We start from the raw sequence: 16,454 nt of genomic DNA, 5'->3' as shown, positions 1-16,454 counted from the left end.
AGGTTGGAGCCTGCCCATTTTATTCTGATTGAGCGACTGGCGACCATATCGGGCCTTATTACTCTCACAACAGGTCCCGACACTGAGAACACAGACAGACGAGACCCTTTGCTTTAGTTATGATAATGTGATACACGGTGGTGGGCCTTACTTAAGTAAAAGCCGCAACACAACAGTGTAAGAATCCTGCATTAATAGTAAAAGTCATGCATTCAAAATGTCACTTCAGTAAAAGTGATGAAGTATTAGCAGTAAAATGCACTTAAGTATCCAAAGTACAAGTATTCATTCTGAAAAATGGTACCTTTCAGAGTGTTAAATTATATTTTAACCTGTCAGCGGTGTTTTTAAGTTGTAGTCAGTCTAACTAGTTCATATACTGTTGGGTAAGTTAGACTCAACATTGCATCATATTTTACGGGTTTATTGTATGTTTTGCGTATAAAACCTTATTCTGCAAAGTAACCGGTAAATATAGCCATTAGGTAAATGTGGTAGATTAAAAGTATAAAGGCTCACAACATAGCAATACTCAAGCAAAGCACCAGTACCTCAAAATTGTACTTAGGTACTGTACTTGAGTAAATGCACCGCTGCTGATATATTTATAAAATGCAGTCAGTCTCGTTTGTGAATTTTACAAATGTGAATTCAGTGGCGGCTTCAGCATCACCTCTAGCAGGGGTTTTGTGCTTGAGAGAGTACTTACCACATTCCCTGGATGAAGTTATCGTAGTAGTCTTTAAAGTGGTTTTGGTTTGTATCACTGAGCCGGTTGAGGGAGTTGGTGCCACTGCTGATGTTGTCCCGTCATCTGATGAGACGTCAGATTCACGGGTTGTTCCCTGAATCCTTGGTGTAGAGACTGGATGATCTGATGGAGATTCAAAAATCGGGGAGACGGTTTTGGAGACTGGGCCTGCAGACCTTTCAACCAGCGAAACTGTTGTGTTTCTTCTTGAAATGGTTATTGTTGCATTTCTCATGAGCTGGGAGTCTGCTGTAGCTGTGTTTGGATGAGCTGATGGGATGGTGCTTTGTAGTGATGAACTTGAAAAGAGGCGACTGCCAGTAGTAGGGCTCTTTTTTGTTGAATAGGTGGATGCACCAGTGGTAGATATCCCATTTGTTTCAGCTTTAGTTGTTGGTTTTGGGGTTGGCCCTGAGGGAGCAGGAGTCACAAAGTGTGAACTATTCATTGCTGTCGTGTTCGGGTATGTCAGGTTGGTAGATACGGTTGTAGGCTGTAGCAGATGTGTTGTAGCTAGTGCCTTTTTAATGGTAGACAATGGGAAACCTGTCACTGAGGAGGAGGAAGATGTGGGTGAATCTGCTGGGGAGGTCTTTCTTAACAATGACCTTGTGTGAGTGAGACTCTGTGTAGAGGCAGTCGCTCCAGCATACCAGGGTGGCAGAGAACTTTTCACATTTGTTTTTTGAGCAGTTGTGGATTTTGATGATTTAGTTACCTCTACAGTGGACAAAACAGAGTCACTCTCTGTTCCTATTACACCGCTCGGTGTGAAGGGGTTGTTACAAGGTGTCCTCGTTTGTGAAGGTGATGTTCCCTCCTCAGCAGGGGAGGCTGAAATGGGAGGAACTGAGGTGGCTGAAGCTGAGCTTTTGACGTTCACTGAGTCCAGATGTGTTGTCGTGGAAGATAGAGATGTTGATGCTAGTGCAGATGTTGTCAGTGTCTTCCTGTTTGTTGAATAATGGGAGTTTATTGGCGAGGGGGAAGCGGAACCTGGCTTGTTCTCATTTCCAGATAGAGAAGCCACAGTTTTAAAGGTTTCTGAACTTCCCGTCGTGTTTGACGCAAATGCCGTCACGAAATCAGATGGTGAGTTTTTTGGTGTTACTGTCTGCGAACCATCTATTTGAGTAGAATTTTGTGCAGACCCTGTGACGTTTCTATTTTGAACTTTAGAAACAGCCTCACTTTGTGTTGACAACGTGACAGTATCTGTAGAAGTTGTCCCTAGATATGAAGATGATGCCTCTGTACTCATAGGTGCTGATGGGGACAAAACTGCCCCTGAAGTGGCAGAAATCACAGAGTTTATAGTTCTTACGGTTGTTGAATTTAAAAATGTTGGGTCAGAAATTATAGACGTTGATACTTGGTTTAATGTAGTCAACATCTCATTTCCAGACTGAAAAGCAACAGTTTGAAAGGCTTCCGAACTTTCCCTTTGATTCACAGTAATAGGGGTCAATAAATGTGATGGCGCATTTTTAGATGTATTTGTTATTGAGGAATCTATTTGAGTGGAATTTTGTAGTGACGCTGTAGTTTTTGTAGAAGTAGACATACTAGCTAACCTAGCAGCAGGCTCCCCTGTTGGCAGAGCAGCTGTCGGTGATTTTGAGTTGCTGTAGATATGTACTGTTGAATAAATCAAACCAGCATTTGGTAATGTTGCGTCAGAAATAGAAGGTGCTCCCTGTATCATGTTTGTAGACTTTGCAGTTTGTTGCGATGAGCTGGAGATTGTGGCTTTGTAGGCAAGAGATGATGTTCCACTCTGTGTTGGATATGTGACAGTGACTGTAGAAGTTGTCCCGGTTGGTGAAGATAATGTGCTTTTACTTGTAAGCGTTGACAAACGGGAAATTGGCGTTAAGTTAGCAGGCGTGACGGGGGATGAACTTCTGACTGTCGCCGAGTTAAAAGAAGTTGGGTTTGCAGGTACACTTACAGATGTTGGATTTGATGCAGTTGGTGGGTTGCTGATCATAAGCAAGAAACTTGTGACCGAGGTTGAGGTTGCTGTGGATGAATCTGAAGGTGATGTTTTTCTTGACAATGAAATCAAGGAGGAGGGACTCACTGTAGATGTAGTTGGCTCTACAAGTGAGGAGAAAGTTGAACCTGTCCTGTTGTCATTTTCAGTTGAAAAAGCTCCAGTTACATGGTCCTTTGAATCTACCATTGAGTTTATATTAAAAGCTGTCGATAAACCAGAATTTGACTTTGTAGGTGTATTTTCTAGCGAATGATCCATTTGAGTAGAACTTTGTTTAAATCCTGGTGCTTGCGAAGAACTGGATGTGGTTAATAATCCAGTGATGAGCTCTTCTGTTGCAGTGTCTGTAGAAGGATCCCCAGTTTGTGAAGCTGATTCCTGTTTTTTAGTAGATAATAATGACTGGAAGGTGTCAGGACTCACAGAAGATATACGCCTTTCTGTTGTTGAGTACAGATATGCTGGATGAGAAGTATCAAAAGTTGATACTCGTCTGTTTGTTGGTGCACTGCTGATTGCAAAGAGCTGAAAATATGTTAGTAAAGGGGACGTGGTTGCGGAGGAATCAATCGGAAAGGTTTTATTTGATAATGGACTTGAATAAGGGGAACTCCTTGTAGATGCACTTGGTTCTACAAACCAAGATGGATTAGTTTTCACATTTGTTGCTTGAACAGTTGTTGATTTTGATGTTTTTGTTGGCATTGCAGTTGACAAAACAGAGTCATTTTTGGTTCCTATAACAGGGCTTGTCTTGGAGGAATCTATGTGCGATGTCCTTGTTTGTGAAAGTAATGCTCTCCCTTCAGTAGCTGAGCTTGAAATGGTGGCAGAAGTTGGGATTTTCTCTGTTTCCGAGTCCAGATCTGCTGGGGTGGAAGATAGAAATGTTGATACTTGTGTAGATGTGGTCAGAGTTCCCCCATTTGTTGCATGGTGGGAGTTTGTTGGCAAGGGGGAAGTTGAACCTGTACAATTTTGTGTTGACTCTTTTACGTCTGTGCTTTGAACTTTCGAGACAGATGACTCCTCACGTTGTGTTAAAAATGAGATAGTACTTGTAGAAGTTGTCTCAGGTTGTGAAGATGATACATCGGTATTTGAAGATGTTGGTGGAGACAAAACTGGCCCAGAAGTGGGAGAAGTCACTGAGGATACACTTCTGATGGTTGATGAGTTTAAAATACTTGGGTCAGACATTGCAGATGTTAGTACAAGATTTAATGTAATAGGTGTATTTTTAACATGAGGGGGTGAAGAACTTGTCACTTGGCGGGAGGTGGTTTTGGATGAATCATCTAGAAAGATTTTACTCATAGATGAAGTTGAGTAAGAGGAACTCTGTGTAGATGCGGTTGCTTCCACAAGCCAAGGCAGTAGAGTAGTTTTCCCGTTTGTTGCGAGAGCAGTTGTTGATTTTGAGGACTTATTGACTTCCGCAGTTGGCAGGACAGAGCCAGCATTCTCTGGTAAGGCATTGCTCAGTGTGAAGGAGCTTTTATAAGGTGTCCTTGTTTGTGAAAGAGATGTTCCTTCTTCAGTAGTTGAGGTTAAAATCAGAGGAAATGAAGTAGCAGAATTTGAGCTTTGGGCCGTTTCCGAGTCCACATCTGCTCTTGTGGAAGGCAGAAATGTTGATGCTACGGTAGATGTCAGTGTTTTCCTGCTTGATGAATAATGGGAGTTTATTGGCGAGGGCGAAACTGAACCTCTCTTGTTATCATTTTCAGATGCAAAAGCCACAGTTCCGAGGGCTTCTGAACTTCCTGTTGAAGTCATGGTAAATGTTGATAAACCAGACGTCGAGTTTTTAGATGTGTTTTCCAACGATGGATCCATTTGAGTAGGTGTTTGTGGAGGCCTTAATGCCTCTGCAGACCTGGATGAGGTAAACAATCCAGCTGTAGGTCCCTCTGTTATCAGAGCAGCTCTCGATGACTTTGAGCTGTTGTAAATTCGTATGGTTGAAGAAATCAAACCAGCCATTGGTAATGTCATGTCAGAAATAGATATACTAGATGCACCCAAAATTACGTTTCTTGTGACTTCAGTTTCTTGAGATACAGTAGACACTGTGCCTGTAGATTTAGAGGGAAGGGGAACTGTTCCACTCTCTGCTGAATACGTGACAGCGTCAGCAGAACTTATTCTGGTTTGTAAAGATGATGCTTCTTCATATGTCAATGCTGCTGGAGAGGAAACTGAAGATACAGTTGCTGACACTGGTGTCAATGCGTTTTTACTCAGAGAAAGTGAGATATTTGCTGCTAAGGGGGAAGTTGAATCTGACCTTGTCCCATTTTCCAAAGAAAACATCGCCGCCGTAGCAGCTCCCGTTTGCTCCACATGATTTAAGATCACAGCCGTCAATGAATCAGATAATTTGGTTGTTGTTGGCCTTTGAGTTGTTAGTGTGGAAGAGGAGAACTTTACTCGCATTTCTGAAGTGTCTCGATCTGTGGACGTGGATGAAGTTGTGAAAGATTCGTCCGTCTTTGAAACAAATGGCGCCGTTGTCTCTGACTCTACTGTCAAAGACGGTAGTGTTTTAAAATACTCTTGGGTTGGTTGGAGAGAAGTTGCAACATGGAAGGATTCAAGTTCCTCCCCAGAATGATGAATTATAGCTGAATCATTATGAGATACATTCACAGGCCCCAAATCCGCTGAGCGTGTCAGCAGTGAGAAGTTTGGAGATGACTCTACTTCAGTTGTTAATGGAGAAGTCATTGTTGTGGGCTTCCTTGTCTTCGTCATGGGTGTAGACACCGTCCCTGTGACGGAGTGCTCTGATTGCGATGTTGCGTGTGTTGGTCGGTCATAGGGAAAGGAAGTTGTTTTTACAAGTAATTCAGGTGCACTTGAAGGCGGTGTTTGCTTTGGTAAAGATTTTGATGACTGTTTTTGTGACGTGGAGGAGACTGCAGTTTGAGCCGTTAAAGATGAGTGATTCTCTGTGTCCGTTACCGTGGTGGTGGCAAACAAAGACGAAGCCCAGTTTGTTTGTGCGCTGGAAGCGGTTGATAATTCCGCTGCCAGCGTTGAGACCGGGAAAGACTCGCCTGCCTCATCTGTTGTCATTCTTTCAGATAATTGTATGGGTAGTGACAGCCCAGAGGCCACCGAGCTGTTGTTAATGGGAGTTGTCTGAACATTGTCACTTGTCCCATTCAGTCGGGTAGAGTTTAGTGGCTGAGCAACTGTTGTGTTTCCTCCCTCTGACCTCACCACTGATATGACTGACATGTGTGAAATAACTGTAAATGGGGGGGGGAGAAATGTTGTCTTTAATGTTTTTCAAAATAGATTTGTGAAGCAATTTTTTTGAGATAGTTTTTTTTTCTAGTGCAACGTAGCTGTAAAAACAACATTAGCAAACCATCTTTAGTCAATATTTAGTAGGTTACAGTATCAACAATATTATAACATACATTTATTTAGGTCGTCTTTGTGATCAATATAGTAGAAACTAAAAATAATGTATTGCAATAAGGGAATATGTCTTGAGCTATAACACTTGCAGATTGAAATATATTTAGGACAGCGAACTATACCTATATGAGGACTATAGCAAAATGAAAACAGAAATATATATTCATAAGTCATTTGTTATAATGTATATGATGCAGTCTTTTACACCATATATCTGCAAATTTTAACATATTATGATCAGATTGTACTTACGGAAAATAAACGGCACCTTCACCAACAAAAGGTGTATTATTTCAAGAATTTCCATCCTTTTCAGTCCAGGTATCTCGGTCTTTCCCAACCCATGCAGTCCGCTATGAGTCGATTTCCTTGTTCACATCTAAAAATAAAAGTTGTGCCTCTCTTTTGTTAAGAACAGCCCATCGTATTTTACTCCCCCTCAGCGTCAAGAGAAAACTTCCTCTACATATAGATGGTGGACATGGTGAGTACCTGTGGGTAACTCGGACTGTGTTTTCAACTTGTTTGAAGCAATTGTGGGAGTACAATTCTCCCTCTCATCATGTAATTATGGGTAGAGGACAGGTATAACCTGTCGTGTTTTGAATTTACAAAGAGAGCTTACATTTAATTCAACGGTTCTAAGAAGGGGGCACCATAGAAACCCCAGATGGTAAATCATCACAGATCACTAGCTGAAGGATACCAAATCTAGAATTATAGTTACTATATTGAATGAATTGGTTTTATTACATTTTAAAAATGGTGTATAACAAGCAGCTCCAGTTCAAGACAAAAAGCAAACACTGAAAAATTATAAACTGCAATTGCACTTTAAGAAAAGGATTCACTTGAGACCCTTGGCAGCAATGTGAGCAGAGTGGCAATGCTGGCAAACAATGTGCAGCAACATTAATCAACTGCGGTGGTTACAGTGTAACCAGCGATGTAGCGGTAAAGGTGTATAAACTCTGACCTTCAGTAAGTGATCGTCATTAGACAACAACTAATATAGTCACTGTTTTCAGAATAAGTCTAAAGTGATGTGTATTCCCATTGAAATAATTACTGTAGCTGTCTATAACTTGGATTAGATTGACACTGCTTACTTTGATGTATACTATGAATTTGTGTAATGAAGATTTAAGACAGCCCCAATGTGGGGGAACTAAACTCAGCACAAAAAGTAAGGAAATGCATGTTTGGTAGATGATGTCTTTGTTGTAACAATGCTTCTTGGCAGTAAATCTGATATCAGGGCAGCTGATGGTCAGCACCTGGGGCACCAGAAGCTCAAAACAAGAGTCAATAGCAACAGCAAAACAAGCTGTTTGGCATTGGCAGAGAAGATTTGGCACATTTTTCATGGGCGCAACCCACATGCTCAGCTCTGCTGCTCATCCCACAAATGCCTGTTCCTTACACATGTAGCGCCATTTAAAAGGGAAATAAACAGGCTTTCCAACGGTGTAAGATTAATTGCCAAGAAGCATCGTTACAACAAAGAAATAATCTACCAAACACACATTTCCCTTCTTTTTGTGTTAAGTATACATTGTAACGTGCATGGATAAGAAGACACGCTGGCCGCTGGCTCGCGGGTCTGACCCTCTAGTCCAGTGGTTCTCAACCTTTTTGGGGTCCTGGACCCCCTGCGTATTTTGGATCTACCCTGAGGACCCCTCCACCTGATCTTGGGGGAGGGGGGTTGCAGTTTGATAGAAACAGTAGAAACTACATTTTAAATTGCATTATAGCATTTATTCACTCTTTGGGGCAAAAATAAGAGCTTTCAGTTGTAACTTAGATATAGTTAACAAAACAGAATTCTTACGCAGTAACTCAGATATATGTAACAACAGAATATGTATGCAGTAACTTTCAGATATATGTAACAAAACAGAATATGTATTCAGCAACTTTCAGATATATGTAACAAAACAGAATATGTATTCAGTAACTTTCAGATATATGTAACAAAACAGAATATGTATTCAGCAACTTTCAGATATATATGTAACAAAACAGAATATGTATTCAGTAACTTTCAGATATATGTAACAAAACAGAATTCTTATGCAGTAACTTTCAGATATATGTAACAAAACAGAATATGTATTCAGTAACTTTCAGATATATGTAACAAAACAGAATATGTATTCAGTAACTTTCAGATATATGTAACAAAACAGAATATGTATTCAGTAACTTTCAGATATATGTAACAAAACAGAATATGTATTCAGTAACTTTCAGATATATGTAACAAAACAGAATATGTATTCAGTAACTTTCAGATATATGTAACAAAACAGAATTCTTATGCAGTAACTTTTAACAATGCAAACGGGAGCGAGATCTCTTATTAAAATACAACAAATTACACTTGTGAAACATGTAATTAGAGAAAAAAGTCCTGTTACCCTTTATAGTTTAGGTAGATAAAGGTCTCAGTCACATTTGAGTAAAATAATCCTATTCCTATAAATGTCATAGGATCTTTTTTTTAAAGATATTTTATTTTCACGGACCCCTTGCAATCACACCACGGACCACTAGGGGTCCGCGGACCCCCGGTTGAGAAACACTGCTCTAGTCGACTGGTTAACGTTGTTGCTTGCGGAGTGGGAGACACGGGTTCGCGTCCCGGCTCTGGCGACGGTCTCCCAGACTGCCCCCCGAATTCGCTACAATAACTCCACACGGACGTTCACCCAGCGCCACATACAAAGGCAGACAACAACAACAACAACGTTGTTTCTTAGTGTGCACACCGATAAAGATTAATCGTCGATACGACGAGCGATTCAACGTTTTAGTGTTGAGTTTTTGCCGCACGGCGAGCCCCCGTCGCTCCCTACTTCCTGTACCGAAACTCGCGAAGAAAAAGCACTTCCGGTGTGCGCGTAACAGGAAGTAAACCAAACGGTGGAGGGAAAGACGGTGGCGGCGTTGGCTTGCGGAGCCGTAAGTTAGCGAATGTTGTCGAGGTGGCTTTAAGTTACGCCTTCGTTTCGCCGGATGCGGAGCTCGGGGCGCGTATTTATTTAAACTGTATTTGTTTCCGTGGGACGAAGGCGCTGCGAGGGGGTCCCCCGGGGCCGCTGTCCCGTAAACTGGTTGTTAGGGGTTACGCGCCCTCCGCCGACAGTGGAGTGGGAAGTTAACGTGGTTTGTTTTGTCTCTTCCCTAGAGGGCCGGTAGTTTGGAGCCAAGCGTCCCTTCGTGTACAACACCGATGTATAAAACCGGCGACTTTGAGGGTTTTGACTTTGTATAAACCCGAACCGCGATCAGCCCCTTTGGGTTTGGGCGAGTGTCGAGCGGCGGGGCACCAAGTCGCAAGCTGGCTTTGGCTTGTAATGCCGAGTAACTAGCAAAGCTCCCTTTACCAAGTTCAATACGTGTACACAGCACGTAACGTAAAAAGAAGCCAGGTCAGCTCTGGGGAGCGTGTACCAAATGTCAGCCATTACTGTGTCGTGTAATAGCCATGTAATACCTGACCAGTTAAGCTGCACGTTTTTAGTTGTATTTTTGTAATGGCGGTGTTGTTGTTTTTTTTACTTCTCAGGTGGTGAGGGTCAGGTGTGAGCATCTATAACTAGCAACACCGTGTTCTCTAGTCACCATGGCAAAGAAGAGGGATCTCAATAACCTGTTGATTAGGTGTGAGTGGGCATCGTGCACCTTCGAGGGCACCACCATGGAGGAGCTGAGTGAGCATATGTCACTGCACTTGAAGGAGCATTTGGGAGACAGAGACGCTATGGAGGAACTTGGTGGGTGAAGAGGATGCATGCTTACGTGCCGTGCACGTTTGACCTTTATTTGGAGCATGTCTAAATGTCAGTAGACCCAAGCTTTTAGTCTGGGATGTCAACTGTTATTAGCTAAACACAGCAATAACTCCTCTTTTTTTTTTTCCTTCACCCACTACATCATCTGATAACCTTCTTGTCTTCATTACAGTACATGTTCATTATTCCTCCTTGTTTAGATGATTATGCTTGTATCTGGAACGGCTGCGAGTTCTTGGCCATGGGTAACCGTCAGAAACTTGAAGTCCACGCTTACTTTCACACCTACCATGCAAAGCTGAAGTTCATTGGAACACAGCTGCTAACAGCCCATGCGAACCTCCCCAGCTGCAACCAGGACCCACACAACAACAACTTAGTTTCTGAAGGCCCACTTGCCTGCCACTGGGAGTACTGTGATGTGTGTATACATACACTGTCAAAATGAGTTTAAGTAGAGCACATTGGTAGCTACACAATCAATGATACAGACTTTTTAAATGAAATACACTCATGTAGATCTCAAAATAATTGTTGTTAGCACTCTGCTACCCATGTGAAATCGAAGATTTTTTTTTCTTTCAACAGAGTACATTTAACAATCCTGAGTGGTTCTACCGCCATGTAGACAACCATGTTCAGTGTACTGAACAGCAGCCTCTCTCACAACAGCAACAGGCTTTCTTTTGCCATTGGACAGGTATGACTGGACAAGGGGAGGTTAAATGAATAGTGTTTTACTAGCCATGTCTTGATGCATGCTCAATAATAATAATACTCATTACGTCTATATAGCACTTTTCTAGACACCCAGAGCGCTTCACATTGAAGGGGGTAACTCACTTCAACCACCACAAATGTGTAGCACCCACCTGGGTGATGCACGGCAGCCATTTTGCGCCAGAATGCTCACCACATATCAGCTTGAGGTGGAGAGGGAGGAATCATTGAGCCAATTACATGAGGAGAAGATTAGGTGGAGAGATAGAGAGAGTCAGATTGGGAATTTTTCCAAGACACTGGGGAACCCTTTACTCTTTGCGATAAGTGCTGTGGGATCTTTAATGACCACAGTGAGTCAGGACCTCGGTTTAACGTCTCATCCGAAGGACGGCATCGCCTACAGCACAATGTCCCCGTCACTGCACTGGGGCATTGGGATTTTGATATTTGTTGTTTTTATTAGGACCAGAGGGACGACTGCCCCCTACTGACCCACCAACACCACTTACGGCAGGAACTCATTTTTCCCGGGCGGTCTCCCATCAAAGTACTAGCCAAGCCCATATACCTGCCTAGCTTCTGTCATTTGGCAGAGCCAGGGCACATGTTGGTGTGGCTGTTGGCGAAACTGAAACTGATTGTTGGTTTCGGTCGTTACACAACTATGTTGTTTATAAGGGTGGGGATACCTGCAGTCAGTTTAGACTGAAGAGAATACTTAGATGAGTGATGAAACATATCTGTCAATAAACGTATCCAGGTGAACTGATTCAGCTTTCTTTGATATCCCAAGTATTGTAAAAATGTTGCTTATGTTTGCTTGAGGGCGATAAGTGATTTTTTTTTAATAATAGTTACATTCTTCAGTTAAATGTAGGATACAGCATTTTCATAAGGCTCTAATGGGAAGTAATTCTTGTCCACCATTCTTCATTTTTCTTTTCTTTTTTTTGATGTTGTAGCACTGAGCACATGGAGATTGTTTGATTGCTTAAAACAAGCTAATCAACATGCAACCAATTCACATATGAATTCTTTTCAATTTTCAGAACAGTTTTTTTTAAAATTGCTTGGCATTCAGATGGAAACGTTGATTATATTACCTACCACTTCATTGACATTGACATACACTGATGGTCTAAACTCAACTTTTTGCTCTGTTGCTGTCATCGTGTTTCCATCACAGGCTGTGATGCTTTCTTCAAGATCAAGTACCGTCTAAGAGAACATTTACGCAGCCACACCCAGGAGAGAGTTGTGGCCTGCCCCACGTGCGGCTGTATGTTCTCCAGCAACACAAAGTTTTTTGACCACCTCCACAGGCAGGCTACGCCAGAAGGTGAGAAACGGCTGGTTGAGTTGCAGCAGCTTGCTTAAGACTTTGCTGTGTGAAATGTTTTAATTAAAACCAGCATCTATTGTTATTTATATTTTTATTTACATTTTACTGTTTTTACTTTTTTTTAATTTCATTTCAACAGGATCCTTGAAATGTGAACATTGCGGTAAAGCTTTTGCCAACGAGAGGCTCTTGAGGGACCATGTGCGTCAGCATGGTAATATTTTTTTTATCAGCTATGTCTTTCAATATTTGATGCTTTTCTGTATGTTACAGTTTGTGTACAATTCATTATACCCTATATGTAACATACATAATCATCGTTGTCATTTCCAGTGAATCATATCAAGTGTCCCTTGTGTGACATGACTTGCACTACTTTGGCAACCCTGAAGATCCACGTGAAGTTCCGCCATTGTGATGAGCGACCTTTCCCGTGCGACTTCTGTGAGAGCAGGTAGGCCTCCGAGACAAGTGGTTTGCTGTAGTCAGCAGCTGTACCTTGGAGGAGTAGTTCAGAGTGTGGTGAAAGTAAGCCTAGGTAATAGCAGAGGTGGCTATTTGGTAGCGGAGGTGGTGGTGCTGCTGTTCAGTATCACTAGAGTAAGCAGGAAAAAAATTGGGGATTTTGATATTCAGTTACTTGAATTACCTTGCTTTTAAAACATTGTTTTCTTTTATTTTTTTGGCTTCATGTGTATGAAAGACCCAAAATTGTCTTTTTAAGTGGACTGTTTGATCACAATAATTCCATTGGTTTATGATTCCAATCTGGATTGGTTTTTGGGTTCCTTTGCTTTAAATTCTTCCTTTTTAATGCAATAATATAATTTGAGCATCTGGAAATAATGTAGCACGTTGCTGTCTCTATCTATGAACTATCACAGCTTCAAGAACCGGCATGACCTGCGGAAGCACATGGAGACTCACAACGAAGGGGCTGCCTACCACTGCACAGTAGAGGGATGTGATTATTCCTCTCGTATGGCGCACAGTATGAGCCAGCATTACAAGAGAGTACATGAGGTCTGACATGAACGCTGATTTTACCTATTTGGAGTTTTATTCCTGCTTTTTGCATTCTGTGTCATTCGCTTATTCCTCACTTCCTTGCCAATGGGATATCCAGAGATATTTCAGGAATCTAAGTTATGTAGATGGATATTGTCAGATGGAGGGCAAGTAGATGGATATTTATGTCCTTGTATCTTGATCTTGATGAGCATTCCACCATGACAAATTTCTAGTATGTGCAAATTTACTTTGTTGTCCGTTAAAGTTGAATTTGAAGTGTTGCCAGACAGTACTGAGGAGAGTCACTCTTGAGTTTACTCACAGCTTATTTCTTTCATAATTTACAGGCTCCAGTCATCTTGATTGTTTCTGGCTTGATGGTGATTGCTCTGTTTGTTTGTTTTTTGTTGTTTATAACATTATTATTTGATTATTACTGACAGGGTGGCATGGTCTCCAAATACAAATGCCATATTTGTGATAGGACGTTCTCCTGGTGTTACACACTCACCCTACACCTACGGAAGAAACACCAGCTGAAATGGCCATCTGGGCACTCACGCTTTAGGTAAGAATTCAGTGAATGCACCACTAATATGACCTTCAAATATGATATAATAGTGAATATACCACTAATATAGCCTTTTCTTCAGAAGACCTCATGAAGAATATACCAGCAGTCTGACTTTTTCTTTAGATATGGCTTCACAGAGGATTTACCAATAATATATTTTCTTCAGACATGACTTCACAGTGAATATGCTACCAGTATGCCCTTTTTTCTAGGATGCCCTTTTCCTTTCATGCATTCGCAAACAATGTTGTATAAGTATAATAAAAAAGGGACTTGTTTGTTTAATACGTTTATTGGACAGATACAAAGAGGATGAAGACGGCTATCTGAAATTGAACATGGTGCGGTATGAGACAGTGGAGGTGACCCAGGAGATCATGAAGAACATGGCCAAGAGGCGCCAGGTTTCCCGGAAGGGCCCCAGCACCAGTGGTCAGACCAAGAGAGCCACTGCCTCGGCAAAGAGTGGCCATGGTTCTCCTGCGGGCTCCTCTTCCCCCTCCTCTTGTTCCACGTCCAGCTCTTCTTCAGAGATATCTGGGGGAGAGGACATGTCGTCTCAACCCAGCCCACGTGGCAGTGATTCTCCTGTCTACTGCATCATGAATAGCATTCCTCACATTGAGGATGAGCCCAGTGGATTACCCCTGGAGGACTGTGACTCCAGTGGAACATTAGGAGCAGTCCAGGCCCTAACTGAGGTTGCTCGAGGCCTGGGCATGGATGTGGTGTGAATCCCTCAAATGACAATGATCCTCATGGCTTAAACCTTAGTTATACTTTGCATCCTCTGTACTCATTTTGTTGAAGTACAAGAGGTTATTTGGTTCGTCTCAGGTGTATTTTGCATCGTAGCTGAGGAGAGACAACAGTGGAATTGAAGCCAGCTATTGCTGCCACCAATGTTGCATAGATCAAAGAAGATTAAATCAGTTCATCTGGATACATTTATGACATACATTTAGAGTTTGTAATATATGTTCAGGTGGCAACATCCCTCCTGTTCATCCAGCCCATTTAACGAACAACTTCTTCTCTTTACAGCTGTGTTCATACTGCCGCTCTGTTGAATCTGGTGTATGGAGGTTGGTGTGTAATATAGGGCGTAGTGTCTGCGAGATACTTGAAAATTCTAACCACAAATGTTTTGAATGAAATATCATAATACAGCACTTTTATGAACTGTTGTCTCTTACAGTTACTAGTTTGTGTGTTTTCTTTTTTTTTTTTTTTTTAGGTTTAAAGCTACAGTATTGCAACCTTAGAAAATGTCTCCTTATACTGAACAAATTGATTTTCAGTGCAAAAAGTTCAGTTCTTAATATGTACCGTGTAAGTTCTGTGTGTTATTTTTGCATTGCGAACCTATTGGTTCTAACTCGTCACTTGTTAAAAGTTTTTATTTTGTAGATAGAATTGCTAACTGTGATTATATTTTGAAGCACTTTTTTGCATTTTCACATACATTGTTACCAGTTGACCAACCAGTTTGTGTTAAATTCTGTGCATAGTTGTGACAGTAAATTCTCCTTTTAATTTTTGTAAGATAATTCACCAATATTTAAGGCAGCCAAATTGAGCAGGGGAATAGTTACACTGCTGCTATTACTATTACTATTACTACTACTACTACTACTTTCGGCTGCTCCCGTTAGGGGGCGCCACAGGGGATCATCTGTTTCCATCTCTTCCTGTCCTCTGCATCTTCCTCTGTCGCACCAGCCACCTGCATGTCCTCCCTCACCACATCCATAAACCTCCTCTGTGACCTTCGTCTTTTCCTCTTCCCTGGCAGCTCCACATTCAGCAGGAATAGTTACACTGTTAAGTTTATTATATACTGCATAGGGAGGGAAAGTGAAAACCTACCCCCTCTAATGGTTGTGTTGCCATCGGAGCTGTAGCTTCATTCATTTCCCCATTGACAAATTTTCAAAAAAAAAAAAAAATTACAAATATATACCAACATATTTATTTGAATCACAAGCTTTGGGAATATATATGTTGACCAATATTTGAAAAAATAAAAATAAAAAATTACAAATATATACCAACATATTTATTTGAATCACAGGCTTTGGGAATATATGTATATGTTGACCAATTTTTGAAAAAAAAATAAAATAAAGCAAAAACAATTACAAATATTTATCAACATATTTATTTGAATCGCAGGCTTTGGGACTAGATATGTTGACCAATTTTCGAAAAAAGAAATTACAAATATATACCAACATATTTATTTGAACCGCAGGCTTTGGGAATATATGTATATGTTGATCAATTTTTGAGAAAAAAAAATTTTTTTTTCAAATATTTATCAACATATTTTTTTGAATCGCAGGCTTTGGGACTATATCTGTTGACCAATTAAAAAAAATTTTTTTTTTTTTTGAAAAATGTGCTAACCCATTCATTTGAATTGCAGGCTTTGGGACATGAACAATAAGATATGAAAAAAATGTCAAAATTGTAAAGTATATTTTGCATGTAAATGCACAAATATCAGAATCGATTAAGGTTTAGTCATGTCTAAGTGGTTTGCTGCCCTAATATTGTAGTGTAGCTTGATATTTTGTTATATAATCAGAATCAAAATACTTTATTTATCCCTGAGGGGAAATTGAGTTCTGTTACAGACACTCACGCTCTAATAACTAAAAACCAACAAGATCGAGATAAGAAAACAGAAACAGAAATAAAATATAGATAAGAAATAGAAACAAAATATATCAACAAGCATGGTGCACATAACACCCTATCTATACTGCACCCCCGCAGCGCACATAACACCCCTTGTTGAGAAGTCGAGACGTTTCACG

The 16,454-nt window shown here is 41.0% G+C and overlaps 1 protein-coding gene across 1 annotated transcript; it reads left to right on the top strand.

The window, feature by feature from the left end:
- Positions 1–9,105: 9,105 nt before the first annotated feature.
- Positions 9,106–14,827, top strand: zgc:112083 (uncharacterized protein LOC550461 homolog). Its single transcript, XM_056283852.1, has 10 exons — positions 9,106–9,149; positions 9,757–9,964; positions 10,183–10,403; positions 10,571–10,682; positions 11,892–12,044; positions 12,187–12,261; positions 12,381–12,501; positions 12,932–13,070; positions 13,502–13,626; positions 13,934–14,827. Exons 2-10 carry the CDS (start codon positions 9,814–9,816, stop codon positions 14,364–14,366), a joined length of 1,530 nt encoding a protein of 509 aa, XP_056139827.1. The 5' UTR covers positions 9,106–9,149; positions 9,757–9,813; the 3' UTR covers positions 14,367–14,827.
- Positions 14,828–16,454: the final 1,627 nt, after the last annotated feature.

Source organism: Lampris incognitus, chromosome 7 (genome assembly GCF_029633865.1).
Source record: "Lampris incognitus isolate fLamInc1 chromosome 7, fLamInc1.hap2, whole genome shotgun sequence".
Taxonomy (NCBI): domain Eukaryota; kingdom Metazoa; phylum Chordata; class Actinopteri; order Lampriformes; family Lampridae; genus Lampris; species Lampris incognitus.
Note: the sequence above shows the minus strand (reverse complement) of the source record. Positions and strands in the feature narration are given on the sequence as shown.